At 52.0% G+C, this 21,998-nt stretch overlaps 1 protein-coding gene across 5 annotated transcripts; it reads right to left on the reverse strand.

The window, feature by feature from the left end:
* Position 1: 1 nt before the first annotated feature.
* Positions 2-12,607, reverse strand: PHYHIP (phytanoyl-CoA 2-hydroxylase interacting protein). 5 transcript variants are annotated; one of them, XM_026453964.1, is made up of 7 exons: positions 12,049-12,607; positions 9,053-9,174; positions 8,476-8,669; positions 7,139-7,313; positions 4,512-4,629; positions 1,604-2,187; positions 2-517 (listed from the first exon to the last, which is right to left on the reverse strand). In XM_026453964.1, the coding sequence occupies exons 3-6, from the start codon at positions 8,638-8,640 to the stop codon at positions 1,653-1,655; spliced, it is 993 nt and encodes a 330-aa protein (XP_026309749.1). In that variant the 5' UTR covers positions 8,641-8,669; positions 9,053-9,174; positions 12,049-12,607; the 3' UTR covers positions 2-517; positions 1,604-1,652. The 5 variants fall into 5 exon arrangements, 4 of the variants coding, with proteins under 4 accessions (XP_026309749.1, XP_026309748.1, XP_023072452.1 ...); XR_003309366.1 differs by lacking the exon at positions 9,053-9,174 and having other exon boundaries at positions 1,484-2,187; XM_026453963.1 differs by lacking the exon at positions 9,053-9,174.
* Between the last annotated feature and the right edge of the window lie 9,391 nt (positions 12,608-21,998).

Genomic DNA, 21,998 nt, shown 5'->3' on the forward strand with positions numbered 1-21,998 from the left:
ATGGACTGAGACGAGCAGGGCCCTCAGGCCATGGTGGTTTATTGATGCACGTCGCAAGCACAGCACAGGCAGGCGGACCCCAGCCCTGGGGGGACATGAGGGCCAGGGGAGGGCAGCAGGCCACCCCTACAGCAATGCTGTCAGCACAGGCGGAAGGAAAGGGCCTGGGCCATGTTCTCTCCTTCTCCACACCTCTCCCCAAGCCTCCAGCCCCCCTGACCCATCCCAGAGAGAAAGCTGGCCACACAATTCCCCCTGGCTACAGAGAGGCGATGGTTGTCCACCTGCCCCTCACCGAGGTATGGTCTTGCCGGCCCGCCGCTGCTTCCGTCCTTCATCATGGAAATCCAGCTGCTCATCCATCATCTCTGTCACCTCTGAGAAAGTCACTGTGAGGCTGCACTCTTCTCCGCCTGATGTCACCTCCGTCATCCCCCAAACAGCCGGCGGCTGCTGTCAGCCCCTCCCACAGGCTCTCTGTTTGCTTTGCTGATTGTAGGGAGTCCACCCTCGTGACCTGTGCGACAGTAGGAATGAGGCAAAAACACAAGGAGGCCCGGGAAGGACGTCACCAAGAACTCCCCGGGGAGGGGCTCCCGGCCAGCAGGGTGGCAGGAGAGCAGACAGAGCCAGTGGGCAGGGGAGAGGTGGAGCAGCAGAGGGTCCACAGTCCAGGTCACGCATGGGCACAGTACAGTCACGGCACCGTGGCAGAGCGAGTGAGCAAAGTGCACGGCTGGGCGGGGTGCCGGGGCCCGCGGGACAGCTTGCAGATCTCATGTTCCATGCCAGGCCCCAGCAGAGCATGAGGCGGCCCACTCCCAGCTGAGGAAGGGGCACTTCTGGGTCTCAGGGGTCTCCTCCCCCTCCTCAACCCCAGTGGCTGCTGTCTCAGACCCCCGTACTCTAAGCAAGGAGAAGGTATGCTGCGGTGTGGAAGGAAGGAACGTCCGACAGCCTGACGCCCCCAGTGCCCAGAGAAGAAAGAGAATTCCTTTCCAGAGAGCAGGGGGAGTGTCCCGGTGGGCAGGTGGAGAAGGAGGGACAGCTCTCCCATGCAGGAAGAGGGTTCTTTGGGGCAAGGAGCAGCCAGGGTGTCATGGTGGTGCAGGAGACTATTTATACAAGGAAGGGATCCAGGCCTGGAGTGGGAAGCCCCAGAGACCCAGCTCAGCAGGGAGGGGGCATTCTGTGGTTGGCCCTGAGTGGGGTGAGTGGGACTAAGAAAGATCGCCCCACAGCTCTCTGCATCTCCTCTGGAGGCAGCCAAGCTACACGTGGGCTTTGGCCCAGAGGGGCTTCCCTGGGAGAGCCCCAGGAGGTGGGCAGGTCTTTGGGAGATAGAGACCTGGACGAGGCAAAGAACAGTAGGATAAGGAAACCAGAGGAAAAGGGAAGTTCTCCAGAAATCCAGCCCAGCTGCCAACTACGGAGGAGGAGAAGCCTTTCCACGTCCACCAGGCCGGGGGTGGGCCACACTTACCAAGAGGACCACCGTCTGTTGCCTCCAATGCCAAGGGGCGGGGGGAGGGCAGCTGGGCAGAGTGGAGGGAGCAGGGGGGCAGGAGAGAGAAAGCAAGCTCCCTGAACCTGGGCTACCCACCTCCACCTTCTGCTCCTCTCTCCCTTGCCCCCCAGCTCCCCAGGAGTCCCTAGCGGCCCACGCTGATGTTGCAGGTCTTGCAGCTGGGGTCCTTCTTGGCATCGGCAGTAGACAGGCTCATGAGCTGGTGACCGCTGATCTCCCCCAGGGTGCCCAGGGACAGGTCAACGGGCTCGGTGTAGATGATCTCCAGGATGAGGTCCTGGGCGTGGCGGAAGACCAGCTCCCCATCCTCCACGCTGCAGGTCAGGAACTTGTTGCAGGCAATGTCCAGGAGGGGCAGGCGGTCGCGGCAGAAGCGGTCCCCCAGGGAGCCTTTGGGCGCCAGCACCAGGATAGCATAGTGGTAGGCCGTGTACATGCAGTAGAAGTCCGCAAAGTAGAGGTTGGTGCTGGGATTGAAGAGGCGCTGAGCTGGGATCTGGAAGCGCCAGCGGCCGTAAGGGGAGTCCTGCGGGGGCTGGCCCGTGTTGAACTCCGTGTTGCAACTGAAGAAGACCCCGTGGAGCATACCGCTGGTGGGGGAGCCGTGGCTGCCGCTGTTGTCCTTCAGGTAGGGCTGCAGCATGTTCCCGCAGTGGGTCCTGCCCACCCCAGGGAGACACGCCAAAGGGAAGAGAAGATGCGGCTGGTGAGCCGGGCTGAGGCTTGGCTGCTGCGTGTGGTCGAGGAGGGAGGGAGCCAGCCCAGCTCCCAGCCCTCCCCCAGCCGCCTCCACTAGTTGCAAATAGAACATTCCAGAATGTAAGAGCAGAAAGGGCCCTGGAGAGGGATTCATCCAGCCCACTCCTTCTCAGAGAAGAGATGTGAAGCTGTCACTCCCCAGCTTGAAACCCTTTGATGGGGCGTGCGTGAAAAGCATGGCGGCTCATGATCTGATCTCTGTGGTCTCCTTGCCACTCCCCTCCTCCTGCCATCACACCTACTTACCCACCCCCTGCACATGCAGTCTCCTGCCTCTGTGCCCCCTGTGCAGGACTCTTCCCTCTGCTGCACTGACCGCCCTCTCCACCTTCCTCCGTTTGGCTTGGCAAACCTCTAATCAGCCTTCAAGCCTCAGCCACACGTCTGCTCCCCACTAAAACCTTCCAGGAACAGCAGACACCTGCACTTGACAAATATTTGGCTGCCTACTATGTGCGGGACACCCAGTCTTCTAACTATGTTGCCCAGGCTGAACTCCTGGCCTCCAGTGATCCTCTGGCTTTGGCCTCCCAAAGTGCTAGGATTGCAGGTGTGAGTCACTTCACCTGGCCAGGACACTGAACTGTGCTCAACAATTACACGTACTTTTCACATGAAATCTTTCCATACTGTCTCTCTGACTGGATTCTGAGGTTCTCAAAAGGGTGAACTCTGCCTTTATCTTTACATCCTGGCACCAAGTAAGGTGCCTGGCACACATGGGTGCTCCCTGTCTCTCTCATTCTCGCTGATAAAGGAGTCCAAATTGGGCCACTGACTCACTTTCCGGGCTGGAGTGCAGTGGTACAATCACAGCTCACTGCAAGCTCGAACTCCTGGGCTCAAGTGATCCCACCCGGCTAATTCTTTAAATTTTTTGTAGAGACCGGGGTCTCACTATGTTGCTCAGGCTCATCTTGAACTCTTGGGCTCAAGCGATCCCATCTTGGCCTCCCAACATGCTGGGATTACAGGTTTGAGCCACCAAGCAGGCCTTGCTTCTTTAATACAAACCCCAAAGACTCCCAAGGTCCTCACTGCCCTGAGGTTAAAACTGCCCTGACTCTAAGGATAAAGGCAGACAGAGGCCAGGCACAGTGGTTCATGCCTGTAATCCCAGCACCTCGGGAGGCTGAGGTGGGTGGATCACCTGAGGTCAGGAGTTTGAGACCAGCCTGGCCAACATAGTGAAACCCTGCTTCATTAAAAATACAAAAATTAGCCCGGTATGGTGGCACACACCTGTGGTCCCAGCTACTCAGGAGACTGAGGCAGGAGAATCATTTTAACCCAGAAGGCAGAGGTTGCAGTGAGCGGAGATCACTGCACTCCAGCCTGGGTGACAGCAAGAGACTCCGTCTCAAAAAAAAAAAAAAAGAGGCAGAGTGGCTGCTTGTCCTGGCTGAGCCTCAGAAGGATGTGGTCTTGGAGCACTTTCCAGCAGGCCTGGGGAGGGTGGGTACTCCTGGTCCTGCCTCACTCTTGCCTGATCCTGGCTGTCTTCAGTGACAAGTGACTCCCTGGCTCAGATGAACAGCTGCTTCCCTCGGAGCCTCGTGCTCCTCTTCTGTAGGCCAAGGGTGTTGGATCAGATCACCAATTTTTGAACACTTTCAGACTGCAGCATCTCTCTTTTTTTCCCCAAAAGAAATTATACGTGGAAGGGTCACAGGCAAATAAAACTGAGGCTGCTCTGGTTGGACATCAGGTGTGGGGCCCACCAAGCCTCATCCTCTGGTCCCCCCAACTCCATGGCCGCATTCTAAGGGGTTCTCTGACATGTCTCCCTGGAGGGAGCACCCAGTTTGAAAAGCGACAAGCTGGGTGCTTCCTTGAACCTTTTGTGATCAGAACACTCATTTTATGCACTCCCTGCCACCTCCCCTTTGGCCCCAGGGCCTGAATCAGAGAGACCTGTGGTGGTAGACCCCTGTGAAAAGAACTGTCCCAGAACGGGAGCAAACCCAGACCTCGTTCTCCCAGGCTCGTTAGTACAACACTCTTGCAGAAGGCCCTGTCCCCAGAGCCCTTGATCTTTCCTGAGCCCAATCCCCAAAGCAGCAGTCTCTTCAGAGCCAGCCTGGTGACGTCAGGGCATGTCAATCCTAGAGGAGGGACTGGCAGCCACGGGGGTGGGGGTGACCTCAGACAGCCAGGACAGGAGCAGGAAGGGCTGGGAGGGAGGAGAGGCCTGGAGGGTCCAGCCGGGAGCCCGCACCCGTACCTGGCATGCTGGAAGTACTCCTTGTGATGGTTGCGGTAGAAGACGGAGAAGCGGAGCATGCGGCCTGCGATCTGCTCGGCCTTCTCCTGCAGCTGAGCCAGGTGCTCCTTGGCATAATCTGCAAGATCCCAGATGCAGTGGGTGAGCTGAGGGCCAGCTGAGGAGCACAAACACCTCCTGTCCCCACCCCACCCCACACTGTGCGTGCTGGCCAACCTCTGTCTGTCGGAACAGTAGAGGCGACTAGACAGTTGCGGAACCTTAAACTCAGATGGGAACAGGCCAGCTGGCCTCTGCTAGAAACACAGAGCACTGCATGCTGTCTGTCCTCATCACCTCTGCAACCACACTGCCAGAAGCTCGGGGCTCTCCGGGTCAGAAGAAGGCAGAGGGCTGCCCAGTAATCCCGCCAGGATGCCCAGGGGCTGTGATCCTAGACTATCCTCATGTGAAAAGACGACTCATGGGAAAAAGGAAGACTTGAGAGGGCTTGAGGTCCTTTTGGGAAAGCCCTTCAAACCCAGCAGATAAGAGGCTGCCCACATCCCCCCATGGAAGCCAGCTGTAGCTACAGGTGAGGGCTCCTGAGGCGCTAGGGAGAAGTGAGACCAGGCAATGTTTAGGCAGTCCTGGGCCTGGAGCAATGGCTCTCAGCTTGAGCATCTCAGGAGAAACAGGGAAGGCTGGAAACAGGATAGGAACATTGAACCCTGGAGCCCCAGGAAGGCTGCTGCTGGCACATATAGCTCCTTGGTACAAATTAGAAGAAGCTGCCCTTCCCTCTTTGTGGATGCATCCCTGGCCAGGGTGCTTGGTTTGGAGAGAGGAGTGTGCACTGGATTGCAGCCAGATCCCCAACTTGAATTAAATGCCCACTGCACATGGAGGTCTCAGGGGAAACCGAGCTTTCCCCTCCAGGAGCAAGAGGCCTCCAGAGAGTGGGGTTCTGCAGCAGAACTAAGAAAAAACACCATTCAGCCAGCCGCAGTGGTTCACGCCTGTGATCCCAGCACTTTGGGAGGCCGAGGCAGAAAATCACTTGAGCCCAGGAGTTTGAGATTAGCCTGACCAACATGGAAAAACCCCATCTCTACAAAAACTATCAAAACTTAGCCAGGAGTGGTGGCATGTGCGTGTAGTTCCAGCTACTCAGGAGGCCAGAAGCTGAGGAGGGAGGATCACTTGGGCTCGCGGGGAGGAGGCTGTTGAGGTTGCAGTGAGCCATGATCGTGCCAGTGCACTCCAACCTGGGCAAGAGAGCAAGACCCTGTCTCAAAAAATAAAAATCAAAAAGGCTGGGCATGGTGACTCATGCCTGTAATCCCAGCACTTTGGGAGGCCTAGGCGGGCGGATCACCTGAGTCAGGAGTTCAAGACCAGCCTGGCCAACATGGTAAAGCCCCATCTGTACTAAAAATGCAAAAAAAAGTAGCCAGGTGTGGTGGTGGGCGCCTGTAATCCCAGCTACTCAAGATGCTGAGGCAGGAGAATCGCTTGAACCCAGGAGGCGGAGGTTGCAGTAAGCCAAGATCATGCCACTGCACTCCAGCCAGGAGGCGACAAGAGCGAGACTCCATCTCAAAAAAAAAAAAAAAAAAGACAGAAGTAGAAAAAAAAGAAAAAGCACCACTCAAAAGACAACAGCAGCTCAAGGAGACTTGGGGCATAAATCTTGGCAAAGGATGGAGCCAGCAGCCTCAGAGGCCCGGAGCTGAGAATGTTCCGTGCCCCTTCCGTGTGACAGAGAGATCTGGAGCAGTTCTCACCGTGAACACCAAAAGAACGCAATCTTGTGGGGGCAGACCCTGAGTCACGAGTGACCAAGCACACATAAGCCCGCTGCTTGTGCTGGAGTCTACAAGTTAAGTTCTGCTAAGAGAGTTTGCAGGGCCATTGACCAGGGGCCATTTTCCCAGGCTACGTGGAGGCTCAGAACAAGCGAAATGTGATTGCTCCACCAAGTGCACATTGACAGATAATCGATTAAGCAAAATGTCGTCTATCCATACAATGAAATACTATCCAGTTTAAAAAAGGAAGTAAATCCTGGTATATTCCAGTCACAAAAAGACAAATCCTGTACAATTGTTCTACTGATATGAGATACTTAGAGGACTCATATTCATAGAAACAGAAAGTAGAATGATAGCCGGCAGAGGGAAGTGGGGGGTGGTTGTTTAACGGGTGTAGAGTTTTGGTTTTCCAAGAAAAAAAGGTTCTGGAGATTGGCTGCACAACAATGTGAATATACTTAATACCATTGAACTGTACACTTCAAAATGGTCAAGACGGCAAATTTTACATCATGCACCTTTGACCACAGTGTTTAAAAAGATGCCTGTGATCTGGTACCAAGCCAGAAAAGTAACTCCCTTTCTTAATGGAAGTGGTCTTGCCAACATGATTAGTGGGGTTCACATCCGCCTCCAGTGAGAGAAGGGAAAGGGCGGGCTTTTGGAGGCAGGGAGGGTGTCATGCCTGTGTGCCTTCCCTGTGGCCCAAGCATGCTGCCTGGTGGACAGAAGGCGTTCATCAGTGTTTGCTCGACTACCAGGAAGCCCCGCTTTGACCACAGCTAAGCCCGACGTGCCAAGCAGCAGGACAGGGGTGTGAAAGCAGGGCCTCACCCCCAGTGCAGAACTCCACTGTCTCGCTCCAGCCGGACACCAGGTATTCCCCGTCGCTCTGCTTCACTGCCGTCTGCACGGCCACGCTGTACTCCGTGCGGGGGCTCAGGAACCAGTGGCCTCTCACCGTCATGGGCAGCGGCACTGCCTTGGCCACGAGCTTGGTGGGGACATCCTGAGAAATGGGGTACAGACAGAGAGCCGGGCGTCAAACAGGGGTTCATGCTCCATCTGGGCGTCGCCCCAGAATCTCCCAGATGGCCCTGTTTCTCCTGAGCAGGACCAATCTTGAGGATCCAATGGCTTCCTATCCTGGCCATCATTTTCCTGGGAAGGCCACACGGACGCTCCCCAGCCTTGGTCCCTCCTCGAACCCCCCTGACACCCTGTTCTCTTGGGAACGGAGGGGAAAAGCCACAAAGTTGAGGGCGGCAAGGCCTTCATTTTTTAAGGAGACTTTGAGAGCTCTGCACACTGCAGTGCCGTCTCCACGGCAACGGCAAATGCTGAGAAGCCAGGGAGGAAGGGAAAATATGCCTTATTCTTTGGGGGGGAGGGTTAAGGGGGTGGTGTTGAACATTCACGTCACCGTGGCAACTGGCCTGCCAAAAGACACCCAGATCGGGAGAGCCGGTTCCAGAGAAAGAGAGAGGGTGAGTAACCCACGCCGGTGCCGTCGGCCTGGGAGCCAGCTGGCCGCCTCACTCCCCCTGCCTCTGCCAGCTTGAGAGGATGGGGGGCTTCCTCCCACCCACCCCCACACTGGCTTTTAACCCCAGAAAAGGACACACCCACGGAAGACTCTCTCCTATTCCTTTTCTAAGTCAAGCAAATGGCAGGCCAGCAGGTGAGGGGCCGCAGAGGGAGAACTGAGGCCACAGCAAAAGGGCCCCGCCCAGACCGAGGCCCGCGTGGCCCATCCAGCCAACAGCGAGGCTGTGCCCTGAGCCAGGGCTTTGTCGAGACTTGAGACATCATCCCCATAGGCGATGCCTGCGGCCCCACCCCACCCGGGCTCTCTGCCCCTGCCTGAAGTCTCAGTCGTGGCGCTGATAACAGCGCTCCCTCTGTGCTAGGCGCTGGGCCAAGCACCACGCAAACATGACTCACTGCATCCTCTCCACAACCCCGCGAAGCTCGGCATTGTTATTCCCTCTTCACCAGGGAAGGAGCTCAGGCTCAGAGAGGTCATGTAACTTTCCCAAAATGACACAGGAAGAAGAGTGTGGATTTTAACCAGGCCTCTGACTCCAAGCCATCACTTCCAGGTGTTCCCTTATCCGGCTTCCTTCAGGAACAGGAGCTGGGAAGGGGCTCCTGGGACACCTTCTACTCACCCGGTGCTTGAACTTGTTGGAATTCTTATTCTCCTTCTTGTTCAGGTCAATGAAGTAATGGGTGACCCTCTCCAGGTCACTGTCCTCCATGGCCCAGGAGATGCGGAAGGAGTCGCAGGTGATGTTGTTGATCTCAATGCTGTGGGGCGTGGACAGCAGCTCCATGCTCCCGTCAGGGTTGTCTCCTGTGGGGACTGAGGAGGAAGAAAAGGGTCAGTACCTCCCTTGCCCCCAGCGAGCTTTCTGGAATGTCCTCTTCCCAATATCCCTTTTGAGGCGGAACCTCAAGGACCCCTGGAATCCACCTGCCTCATGAATTAGATGGGAAAGACTGCACAGGGGAGGCTGGAGAAGGGTGATGGAGGGTGGAAGCGGGTGCCTGCCCGGGGGGCTCTCTGCTCTCCTCGGAGGGGTCTGCAGAGCAGACGGCACCTGACAGGTGGCAGAGGCAGTGGGAACGCTGCAAAGCCGGACGGGGACAGATTTGCAGCAGATGGAGCCGAGGAGGGAGGGGGCCCTCAGCCAGCAGGCGTGAAAAGAGAAAGGGGTGGGGGTGGAGAGGAAAAGCAGGAAGCACCTGCTGTGGAGCGGAGGTGCGAGGCTTGGGGCAGGTGACAGCCAAGAGCTCACAGGTGCCAGGGCCCTCGGATTCAGGCCTCTCTCCTCGCTGGGGTCAGCAAGGGTTGCCACGGTACATGGCTGGAAGGACAAGTGCCACGTTGGTGCATGTGGACACATTCGCGGTGGGAGGGGCACGCGACACAGCCGGCTTCAAGCTCTTTTTTCCACCCATAACTTTGTTTGACGATCCCTCTTTCTCTTCGGCCAGTCTTCTCTTGACCCCTTTCAATCATTACTTTTAACATTAACATCTATTGGGGGCCAGCCATGTGCTCACAACTTCACAGACATCTCATGCAAGCTTGGAAGCAACGACACACTATCATTATCTCCATTTTACAGATGAGGCAACTGAGGTCGGGAAGGTAGTAACCTGCCCAAGGCCACGCAGCGAGCAAATGATTTGAACTCCCGCTCCCAAGCTCTTGATCATTAAGCTAAGGTGGTGTCCCCTCATATATGAGGGTGGAGGGGCACACGTGTGGCGTGTGTGCACGCGTGGGTGTCTGTGGTGTTTCCACCCAGTATTTTTCCTCCTTCTATCATTTCCTTTCAAGCAACTGCATTTTCTCTCCCTCCCTGTCTTCCTCCTTTGGTTCTCCCCTTATGTCTGCTGCTCGTCCAGGTATGAGAAGACCTCATCACGCTCACTCTCATGTGTGCTTTAGCTGGGAAGAGCTGACTCTGGTGGTGACTCTGGCCTGGTTGGCCTAGCTCCGGGATGGGGAAGAGAGAAGGGAAGGGGAGTGACAGCGTCTGGGAGGGGACCGCAGATGGGGGTGGGGCGTTCTCCAGGGGCGTTTGGTCTCCTGCTTTCCAATCCCTTCCTCCAGCCCAGCTCCCGGCACCCCTCATTTTTCTAAGTGTCACCTCCTTCTCTTCTTTCTCCCTCTTTTTCTCCTCCTCTTGCCCAGGAACTAGTGGTGAGGGCATCTTGTGCCTGCAAAAGCAGGTACTTTTATTTATAGCTTCCAGAGGATCCAGCCCACACCTTCCTGTCAATTAAGCTTGCTCCAGAGCCTGGCACCTCTGTATTAACCTGTGAGTTGCCTGGATGGCAAGTACAGGATGAAGGCTAAGGTGATGGCCCTTACCTGCCCCAGGTGTCACTCAAGTCCTGTTTCATCTTAGCCTCCCACTCCAGAGCCAAAATGCCAGTGGCTTTGTGCATGGGGAATCCTACGGTAAATAAGCATGGGGGTGCTACCAGGCCCACCCCAAAATCAAACAGATGGGATTGGGTGTCTGGAAGCAAGGCTACCGTAATAAACCAGCTTGTAATTCATGGGGACAGGTGTGGAACAGTGAGGAGTTACCATCTCTTGGGATCCTGGTGAGAAGCTTCCAGGGAGACACACATGTGCCTCACACACACACACACACGCACCCACGCACACGAACACAGACACACTCCTACCCAAGAGGCCCTGAGTGGCACCCACCTACACACTCGGAAGCAGCCCACACTCGTCCCATGAGCAGGCACCTATTCCTGCCTCTCCTTGGAGTCCTCCTAGAAATAGGGGCAGCTGTGTGTGGTGGTAGGGGTCTCCAGGACCTGGGTGTCTGCTTGTGCCTTCCTCCCTACAGTTCTGGGAAAGCTGAGATGACATCCCCACCCTAGCTTGGGAGGGCAGCAGTGAGTGAGCTGGGGTGGACAGAGGGGTGGGTGTGAACCCAAGTTCTCTACACCCAGAAGACTGGGGAAGGGCAGGGTGTGAGGGACAGGTTGAGGCAACACCCGAGGAACACCCACACTCCTGTGTGGATCCACCCCAAGACAGGCATGTACACACCCACACACAGGCAGGCACACACACATACACACATGTGCTAAGAGTGCCCACCCACCTGCGTCCCACACCTCCACAGACGTCCTCACTCCTACTCACCCGTCTACACACTCAGGTGCCTCCCGCCACCTTCTACATTCTAAGAATGCCCCGCAGTTTTCCCTCTTCAAGCTGTCACCTCCATGCACACCCAGACATGTTCATGTCCACAGGCTCACGCACACACGTCCACGCACACCTCCTCACAAGCCATATTTGGGGAAAAGAGGACGCCACGGGCACCAACATGTGTGCGTGCCACCTCCACAAGAAGGCATACAACCCACATGCCTGCTTGCACACACATGTGTATTCATACACACAGCAGCCTCCGCCCGAAGTCTGGTATTCTCTCTCGAATCATCGCCAGGCTCAAAGACAGACTTTGAAAATGTGTTTGCCTCTGGCCACACTCTGCCAGCCCTCAGCCTTCGTGCCAACAGGTTTGTGCACCTACATGGCTCTGCCCACAGATAATGGTTTCTGCCCCCTCTTCTCTTTACCCACCCCATCCTGCTCTGGGTCTCACCTCCCCGTATAGAAAGCCCCTGTCTGCATACACTCCCACACACATGACAAGGGACGTGGTTACCCCTAAATATACTGCCTCACAGTGTCCCCACCCACGCACACCCACAGGCTACTCAGATAAGTCCCCCCAACACACGTACCTCACGTGTGCCAGAAAGATATGTTTCTAGACATGCCTCACACCATTCAAAACCCACACATGAGCATGATTGCAGGCAGACGGACCTATCTGCGCCAGCAAGCCTCCAGCCAACTCGCAAGCGCGCACACACACATGCCGCTCACACCGGTGCCCCTTCCCCATGTCCATTCAGAACAGCCACCCTGCCACAGGGAATGCTTCCCCCACCCTGCTGTCCCTGTTGGCATCGCTGACTGCAGCAGAATGGTCACGGGGTGACTAACCATGGTGCCCCAGAGACTGGATTCAGCCATTAACCACTTTGCCAAAGGCCTGGGGGAGAGGGGACAAGGTCGTCAGGCCTGGCAGTCCAGGTGGACACCCTGGGTGGTGGCAGGACCCTAGCGCCCCCAGCTCCTGGCTACTCAGGATCAACAGCAGCATGTTCCAGGGAGGAAGGGTACTCACCTGGCTCCACTGGGCTCTGCAGAGGAAAAGCGGGCAGGGAGGACGGGGAGAGACCTCTGTGTGGATGAGATCCCAGGCAGGGGACAGCAGCCGGACGCCTGGGTCACAGGCAGTGGTGTGCGCTCGCTCCTCTCCCGGCTGCCAAGGAGGCTGCTTCCATGCCCCGCAGCCAGCTCCTGTCTGGCTGTGCAGCGCGCGTCGCTGCTGCCCCTGGTGAGACGATGTTCCCAGCTGAGCAGCGCAAGAAGAGAGGCAAGAGCGAAATCAAAGCAGCGTGGAGGAGAGAGAGGCAGAGAAGGGAGAAAGAACGAGAGAGCCAGACTGAATCTGGCTCCACCAATGGGATCAGTGGCTGCGCAGCGTCAGGTGATAATAAGCAGGCTTGGTCCCTGTTCGCCGGGCTGGTGGGAGGGGGAAAGGGCAGAGGGTCTCCCAGGGAGCTACACAGATGTCCTCAGGGACAGCAACACACGCTGCCTTTCCCCCATTCTTCCAGGACAAGCTGCCCTTAGAAGTCCCTCCAACACACCCCCTACTTGGAAATCTCTGACTTGAATGCAGCCCCCAAACTTTAGGATGCTGGGAGAGGGGTGGAGCTTAGCCAAGGGCTTGGGCCCCAAAGCAAAGACTCTGACGGGGGGAAGGGGAGGGAGGCTACAGAGGGGAAAGTTCCAGATGGAGGGTGTGAACCCAGGGTCACCGTCTTCAGTCCGGAGCCTCTCCTTGGGGCCTTTTGGTGAACTGTGGTTCCATTTTCTTACCAACTCTAGTGAGAGATGGCAGATCTGCAGCTCAGGGATCCCTGTGGGTCTGGCGAGAACCTTCTGGCAGTTTGGGTGTCCGCAGGAAAAGGGGCCGGGAGAGAGGCTGTGGCACAGTGCAGGGTGCACAGGGGCAAGAAAGTGGGGGTGGGAGAACACACCAAGCTCTGAGTGTCCTCAGCCCACCCCACTCTCTGAGCACAAAGGAAGCCGGCCCTGGGCATCTTGGGGAGAGAATGTAATATCTTTCACGGCAGCAGGAGGCTGTTCTGCCATCAAGAAGCAGACTCAGTGGAGGCCATCAGGAAGAACACCCAAGGAAATGTGAGTCCAGCAACAAGCAGGGACAAAGGGTTGCGCAGCAGTGAAAAGCACAGGCTTATAGTCAGATGGATGTGCTGAGAATCCCTGCTCTACCGCTGCCCAACTAGGTGACCTTGGACAAGCCACTCAATCTCTCTTCATCTGTCAAATGGGATCACACAGGTTTATTGTCATCATGGAATGAAATAATTAGGTAAATCGCCCAGCCCTGGGCTTGGCACATCAGAAGTGCCAGTCACCTGTCAAAACTGTTCTCATTCCCATCGTATCGACAGCATCTGCCTGCAAGGAGGCCACCGTCTTCTAGGGGAGAGAAGATGGCCATTTAGAGGACACAATTAGAGAATGAGGAGCATACAACTAAATCGCAGGGCACAGATACTGATTCAGAGAAAGAACAGTGGGCGGCTCCAGTACACATGCAGGGTGCAGGCCAGAGGAGGCTGTGGAAGCAGGAGTGTGGCTGGCGGGGGAAGGATTGGCACGGGGGCAGCAGACACCAGGCAGGCCCAGGGTGAGGTCTTGGTGAGCAGGAGAAGGTGTGAGCTGAGCCAAGAGACACTCACCAAGGGGGAGTCGAGGCGGCAGACCTCAGTGCAAAAGTCAGAGGAGGTAACAGCAGCAGAAAGTGAGAGTTCACAGAATGCAAAGACAAGCAGAAGCCAACCCTGCCTTAAATGGCTGTGAGAACCTCAGCAAGTCCGGCCAGGTCCTGAACCACAGAATGTGGGGTGGTGCATGGCACTGAGGCAGGACTAAGCACTCCCTTGGCCAAGCATGACTACGTCCTGCTCTAACATACCCACGCCGAGCTGGTGAGCTCAGAAGAGATGCAAAATGTAACCTCCTGGTGATGGTCAGCACGTGACATCTGGACTACAATTCTGTCCCAGGCCGGGTGCCGTAGCTCACGAGAATCCCAACACTTTAGGAGACTGAGGCGGGCAGATCACCTGAGATCAGGAGTTTGAGACCAGCTTAGCCAACATGGTGAAAACCCAGCTCTACTAAAAATATAAAAATTAGCTGGGTGTGGTGGTGGGTGCCTGTAATCCCAGCTACTTGGGAGGCTGAGGCACAAGAATCGCTTGAACCTAGCAGGTGGAGGTTGCAGTGAGCTGAGATTGCGCCACTGCACTCCAGCCTGAGTGACAGAGTCCTGTGGCCCAAGCATGAGTAGTAACCATCTCAGCGCCCCTTTGTGGAGCTGCGTGCCGGCGACAGGTGAAGGCACAGCCCTTTAGGAACTTCTTCTGCCTCTTCTCGCCTCAGAGGACTTCTCTACAGATCACAAGAGGAAACACGTGGTAAGAGCAAAGCATAGTGTGCCAAGTATAACTCACTCCCTGTGAAACCAAACAACCGCCAAGATGCACTTCTGCTGCATTTTTATTTTTAATAACTTTTTATTACACAAGTAGCACATGATCACTGTAGAGAGACAAGCACATTTCATTTTAAAATTTAAGAGGGAATTAAAATCTCTCATTTTCCTACCATTCAGAAATACATATTAAATACATATATAGAATTTTTTTTTTTTTTTTTTTTTTTTTTTTTTTTTGAGACGGAGTCTCGATCTGTCGCCCGGGCTGGAGTGCAGTGGCCGGATCTCAGCTCACTGCAAGCTCTGCCTCCCGGGTTTACGCCGTTCTCCTGCCTCAGCCTCCCGAGCAGCTGGGACTACAGGTGCCCACCACCTTGCCCGGCTAGTTTTTTGTATTTTTTAGTAGAGATGGGGTTTCACCATGTCAGCCAGGATGGTCTCGATCTCCTGACCTTGTGATCCGCCCGTCTCGGCCTCCCAAAGTGTTGGGATTACAGGCTTGAGCCACTGTGTCCGGCCAGAATTTTTTTTAATTAAATTTTTTTCGAGACAGGGTCTTGCTCTGTCACCCTAGTTGGAGTGCAGTGGCACAATCTCAGCTCACTGCAACCTCTGCCTCCCTGGCTTAAGTAATCCTCCACTTCAGCCCCCCGAGTAGCTGAGACAATAGGCGCACACCACCACACCTGGCTAATTTTTAAATTTTTTATAGAGATGGGGTCTCACTGTGTGGCCCAGGCTGGTCCCAAACTCCTAAATGCAAGCAATCCACCCGCCTTGGCCTTCCAAAGTAGTTGGGATTATACAGGTGTGAGCCACCACACCCAGCCAATACATGTATAGAATTTATTAACAAAAATAGAATGAAAGAATGCTGTTTTACAACCTTCTTTTTTCACTTACCAATATCTTTTCTGTTCATCACATACTCTTTTTTTTTTTTTTTTTAATAGAGACAGGTTCTTGCAATGTTGGTCAGGCTGGTCTCCAACTCCTGGCCTCAAGTGATCCTCCTGCCTTGGCCTCTCAAAGTGCTAGGATTACAGGTGTGAGCCACCATGCCCAGCTGATCAACTCCATTGTAAAAAGGTGGAAGGTGGGAAAGAGGACTCAGGCCGTAAGTAGTAAAACTAGTTAGTATTCAAATTCAGGTCTGTCTGAGTACCAAGGCCAGATTCTTCGTGGTAGAAAAATGCATAGCAAATACAGAGTCTGATGTAATAGAGAATGAGACTATAAGTAAAACATATTTACAGTCTTAATATTGCTTATGCACTTTATAGATTCAAAATGTTTATGTGTATTTCCCTATGGCTGAGCTCAGTGTGGAGATCCAGTGAGCCAATGAATGCACATATATCCAGGTAGTCCATGGAAACCACTTTGGTCATTTACATGTGTTTACAATGACAAGAGTGGGTCATGAGTATTCATAAGAACTACATGGATTTCTCAGTGCCTATTTCATTTTCTTTTTGAAATTACGTTTAGACAACCTACAACCTTCACTGGTCATCTATTTTAAGGAAGAGCATTAACCTAATTCTAAAAGCATTTACTAAACTAAAGAATAAGTATTTTATGACTGGGTGCAGTGGCTCATACCTGTAATCTCAGCTCTTTAGGAGTCTTGAAGTGGGCAGATCACTTGAACCCAGGAATTCGAGACCAGCCTGGGCAACATGGTGAAATCCCATCTTCACAAAAAGTACAAAAATTAGCTGGGCATGGTGGCATGGGCCTATAGTCCTAACTACTCTGGAGGCTGAGGCAGCAGGATTGCTTGAGCCCAGGATTTGGAGGCTGCAGTGAGGCATGATCACAACATTGCACTCCAGTCTGGGTGACAAAGTGAGAACCTGTCTCAATATATATATATGTGTGTATGTATATATATATATATATATATATATATATATATATATATATATCTCAGATTTTGTAGAAAACTTAAATATTTAATCACTTTAAGACATGGGAACATGATGAATTATATTAAAGAACTCAGACAAACTATAGAAGAGACACTGAGAAAATGTTGGAGGGATAAAGGAAACTTCAAGAGAAAAAGATCAAGAAGAATGATGAAAGAGAATCATAAGTAGAAGGACTCATATAGAACCGCAGTACTGGAATAGTCAGTAAATTATACCCAAAGTGGAAGAACATGATGTAGGAAATATGGAACACCACTGTGCACTGCTTGGCAAGGTACCAGGACAAGGCCAGGCGTGGTGGCTCACACCTATAATCTCAGGACTTAGGGAGGCTGAGGCAGCCGAATCATCTGAGGTCAGGAGTTCGAGACCAGCCTGGCCAACATGCCAAAACCCTGTCTCTACTAAAAATACAAAAGATACCCAGGCGTGGTGGTGCACGCCTGTAGTCACAGCTACTCAGGAGACTGAGGCAAGAGAATCACTTGAGCCCGGGAGGTGGAGGTTGCAGTGAGCCGAGATCCTGCCACTGCACTCCAGCCTGAGTGACAAAGCCAGACTGCCAAAATAATAATAATAATAATAATAATACCAGGACAAGAGTGTGACATACTGAATACCAGCAATCACCATGATGAAGCGCCTTCCCTCCATGCACCCAAAACTTGCCACACTTACTCTATTAAGAGTCACTTACAGAAGAATCTATAGAGAAGACATGAGAATACAACTGACAGATGGCTTTGACATCAATGGTGCCAAAATTCAATTGCTTTCTGGAAACAATCTACTCTTATTCTTTCTAATGCACATCCAAATTTTCTAGTTGATCTCATCACAAATGGGAATTCAATCATCCATTTAAAAAAATTCACTGGGTGCTTACCTATGTACAAGGCACTGTTTCAGGCCTTGAGGATCCTGCAGTTGTGGGCAGGGAAAGGAGAACCAAAAAAAAAAAAAAAAAAAAAAAAAAAAATCCCTGCTCTCATAGGGCTTACATTCTGGTGGGGGAAGACACATAATTAAATAGGTAAGTAAATAAATAAACAAACTTTATAGTCTGTTGAGTGGTGATAAATGCTCTAGAGAAAAATAAGTCGGTACGTAGAGATAGGAAACGTCATGGAGAAGTTGGGAGTTATGATTTTAAATAGGGCCATCAGAGGAGGACTCTTTGAAAAGGTGCCTTTGGGACAAAACAAAAATAAACAACAACAACAAAAAACATCTGATTAAAGGATGGACGGGAGCCATGCAGAATTTTGTGGAGGAAGGTAACAGGTGCAGGGGCCCTGAAGCAGGATGTTGCCTGATACAGTCCAGAAACAGCAGGGGGAGCCAGTGTGCAAGGAGTTGAGACTGGAGAAATGTTAGGTGCAGGGAGAGATTATGCAGGGCCGTGGCGCAGGCCATTCTAAGACCTCTGATTTTTACTCTGAAATGGGAAGCCATTGGAAAGTTTAGAGCAGAGATGTCCCAATGTGAAACATGTCAGTTGCACTATGTGGAGACTAGACTTGGAGGATTCAGGTGGAAGGAGGCCAGTTAGGAGGCAATTATAATAATCAGCAATAAATGATGGTGGCCTGCACCAAGGTGGTGAGAAGTGGGAAGATCCCGGATGTACCTGGAAAAGCTGATATATAAGACGTAGTGCATGGGAGAGAGGAGTCAAGAGTCTCAAGGCTGGGCGCAGTGGCTCACGCCTGTAATCCCAGCACTTTGGGAGGCCGAGGTGGGCAGATCGCTTGAGACTCAGGAGCTCAAGACCAGCCTGGGCAACATGGTGAAACTCCAACTCTACAAAAAATTTTAAAAATTACTCAGGCATGGTGCTGTGCGCCTATAGTCCCAGCTACCTGAGAGGCTGAGGTGGGAGGATCACTGGAGCCTGGGAGGTTGAGGCTGCAGTAAGCCGAGATCACACCACTGCACTCCAGCCTGGGCGACGGAATAAGAAAGATCCTGTCTCATTAAAACAAACAAACAAAAAAACCAAAAACAAAACCTGCAAGATTTTTAATCTGAACAACTAGCAGGATGCAGTTACCATTTACTGAGATGGGGACCACTTTGGAGAAGTAGTTTGAGGAGAAAGATCAAAAAGTGTGGATGTGGCCAGGTGCAGTGGCTCACACCAGTAATCCCAGCACTTTGGGAGGTCAAGGCAGGTGGATCACTTGAGGTCAGGAGTTCGAGACCAGCCTGGCCAACATGGTGAAACCCCGTCTCTACTAAAAACACAAAAATTAGCTGGGTGTGGTGGCAGGTGCCTGTAATCCCAGCTACTCAGGAGGCTGAGGCAGGAGAATTGCTTGAATCGGGGAGGCAGAGGTTGCAGTAAGTGGAAATCATGTCACAGGGCAAGACCCTGTATCAAAAAAAAAAAAAAAAAAAAGTTTGGATGTGGACATAGGTTTAGAGATGCCCAAGCAGACATCCAACTGGAGGTATGGAATAGGGCAGAGACACATCAGGGGTTCGGGAAGCACTGGACTAGAGATGAGCTCTTAGGAGTGATCAGCATACAGTACACCTGAAGCTGAGAAACTGGACCATTGTCACAGGAGTTAGTATAGAGAAAAAAGGAAAGAATTCCAAGGACAGAATTCTTTTTTTTTTTTTTTCCTTTTTTTTTGAGATGGAGTCTCGCTCTTGTTGCCCAGGCTGGAGTGCAATGGCACAATCTCGGCTCACTGCAACCTCCGCCTCCTGGGTTCTAGTGGTTCCCCTGCCTCAGCCTCCAAAGTAGCTGGGACTATAAGAGCACACCACCACGCACAGCTAATTTTTTGCATTTTAGTAGAGACGGGGTTTCACCATGTTGGCCAGGATGGTCTCGATTTCCTGACCTCGTGATCAGCCCACCTCGGCCTCCCAAAGTGCTGGAATTACAGGTCTGAGCCACCGCACCCGGCCCCAAGGACAGAATTCTAGAGCTCTCCAACATGTAAGGGTCAAGGCGATAAGGAGGAACCAGCGAATGAATGGCCTGCAAAATGATGCAAATAAACAAGGACAAATTACACAGAGAACATGTAATAGCTTGAACTTGGATAGCGTTCTCGTACCTCACATTCCTTTTACTCTACCAATACATATTCAAAACAGTTTCTTATTCATTTTTAATGCCCATGAAGAATTCACAGGAGGCCAGGCGCCATGGCTCACGCCTATAGTTCCAACACTTTGGAACGCTGAAGGGGGTAGATCGCTTGAACCCATGAGTTTGAGACCAGCTTGAGCAATATAGTGAGATTCTGTCTCTACAAAATAATTAAAAATTAGTTGGGAATGGTGGTGCACACCTGTAGTCCCAGCTACATGGGAGGCTGAGGCAGGAGGATCCCTTGAGCCCAGGAGTTGCAGGCTGCAATGAGCCATGATTGTAGCTGTGAGTAGCCACTGTACTCCAGCGTGGGCAACAGGGCAAGACCCTGTTTCAGGAAAAAAAAAAAAAAAAGGCCGGACGTGGTGGCTCATGCCGGTAATCCCAGCACTTTGGGAGGCTGAGGCAGGTGGATCACCTGTGGTCAGGAGTTTGAGACCAGCCTGGTCAACACTGTGAAACCCCGTCTGTATTAAAAACACAAAAAGTAGCCAGGCATAGTGGCGCGCACCTGTAATCCCAGCTACTTGGGAGGCTGAGGCAGGAGAATTGCTTGAACCCGGGAGGCAGAGGTTGCAGTGAGTCGAGATCATGCCATTGCACTAGAGCCTGGGCAACGAAGCAAGACTCCATCTTAAAAAAAAAAAAAAATTCACAAGAACAGATTTTTGACAGAATCTGTTATATCTTTTAAACCTGCATTTAGACTCAGAAGACTGTATTTGTTCTTAAGAGTTTGTTCAATTACAATGAGATTATTGTCTTTATTATGATATTTGTGGGCTGGGCACGGTGGCTCAATCCTGTAATCCCAGCACTTTGGGAGGCCGAGACGGGCGGATCACGAGGTCAGGAGATCGAGACCATCCTGGCTAACACCGTGAAACTCCGTCTCTACTAAAAAAAAATACAAAAAACTAGCCGGGCGAGGTGGTGGGTGCCTGTAGTCCCAGCTACTCGGGAGGCTGAGGCAGGAGAATGGCGTAAACCCGGGAGGCGGAGCTTGCAGTGAGCTGAGATCCGGCCAGTGCACTCCAGCCCGGGCAACAGAGTGAGACTCCGTCTCAAAAAAAAAAAAAAAAAAAAAAAAAAAAAAAAAGATATTTGTGAAAATAAAATGTTATTAACAATAAACTAAGCTCAGCTGGGCACAGTGGCTCACGCCTGTAATCCCAGCACTTTGGGAGGTAGAGGTGGGCAGATGGATTGAGCCCAGGAGTTCAAGACTAGCCTGGGCAACACGGCAAAACCCCGACTCTACCAAAAATACAAAAACTAGCCAGTCTCATAACCTAGTCTCAAAATAAATAGATAGATAAAAATGTTAAAAGACCACTATGTAAAATATCCCAATTAAAAAAAAATCTAAATGCATAGAAAGATGACTTCAAGTATATAAAGCATTTGATGGGCTAATAATGGATAGCTTTTTCTTCTCAGTGCTTTTTAAATTTTTCCAAATTTTCCAAAATGAATGAGTGTACTTTTAAAAATACAAAATAAACCAGGAAAGCTATACTTGGTGAACTTCAAAGCCCAACAGAATGAAATCAAAGCTATTTTATCCAGTGCTCTAATTAGAAATGAAGGGCTGTTGCGTGTAGCTCTGTAGGGAACAGGAAAAGGGTATAGGTTTGGTTTGATTATTGTAAAATCAACATGGAGAAAGAAGTTAAAAAAGGTCTGTTTAGAAAGCAAAATAACAAAATATTAATATATTAGTAAATTGGCAAACAAAGTTTTAAATTTTAAGAGCCAGTACTCAAAAGGTTGTGGACAAAAAGTTATATATTCTCTCGTTTGTTTGTTTTTTTGAGACAAGGTCTCCTCTGTCTCCCAGGCTGGAGTGCAGTAGCACAATCAGAGCTCACTGCAGCCTTGAACTCCTAGGATCAATCGATCCTCTCACCTCAGCCTCCCAAGTAGCTGGCACTACAGGTGGGTGCCAATACACCCTAAAATTATATATTCTTATGTACTACCTTAGTGTATGTGTGTGTGTGTGTATGGAGTCAATAAATTTCAAAGTCAATAAAAGTTCTTTTTTTTTTTTTGAAACAGAGTCTTCCTCTGTCTCCCAGGCTGGAGTGCAGTGGCGCGATCTCGGCTCACTGCAACATCTGCCTCCCGGATACAACCTATTCTCCTGCCTCAGCCTCCCAAGTAGCTGGGACTACAGGTGCATGCCACCACGCCCAGCTAATTTTTGTATTTTTAGTAGAAATGGGTTTTCATCACCATGTTGGTCAGGCTAGTCTCAAACTCCTGACCTTGTGATTCGCCCACCTTGGCCTCCCAAAGTGCTGCGATTACAGGTGTGAGCCACTGCGCCCAGCCTGTTTGTTTGTTTTCAGATGGAGTTTTGCTCTTGTCGCCTAGGCTGGAGTGCAATAGCGCAATCTTGGCTCACTGCAATCTCCTTCTCCTGGGTTCAAGCGATTCTCCTGCCTCAACCTCCCAAGTAGCTGGAATTACAGATGCCCACCACC

This window comes from Piliocolobus tephrosceles, chromosome 7 (assembly GCF_002776525.5).
Source record: "Piliocolobus tephrosceles isolate RC106 chromosome 7, ASM277652v3, whole genome shotgun sequence".
Taxonomy (NCBI): domain Eukaryota; kingdom Metazoa; phylum Chordata; class Mammalia; order Primates; family Cercopithecidae; genus Piliocolobus; species Piliocolobus tephrosceles.

What these genes read in the sequence shown, in the direction of transcription:
- PHYHIP (XM_026453963.1), bottom strand. Translation starts at nt 8,640, where the DNA reads ATGGAGCTGCTGTCCACGCCCCACAGCATTGAGATCAACAACATCACC. An exon ending in CCAACAAGTTCAAGCACCGG is followed by an intron (nt 7,314 to 8,475) that starts GTGAGTAGAAGG and finishes CCCATTTCTCAG; the next exon opens with GATGTCCCCACCAAGCTCGT. An exon ending in GAGTACTTCCAGCATGCCAG is followed by an intron (nt 2,188 to 4,511) that starts GTACGGGTGCGG and finishes TGGGGTGGGCAG; the next exon opens with GACCCACTGCGGGAACATGC.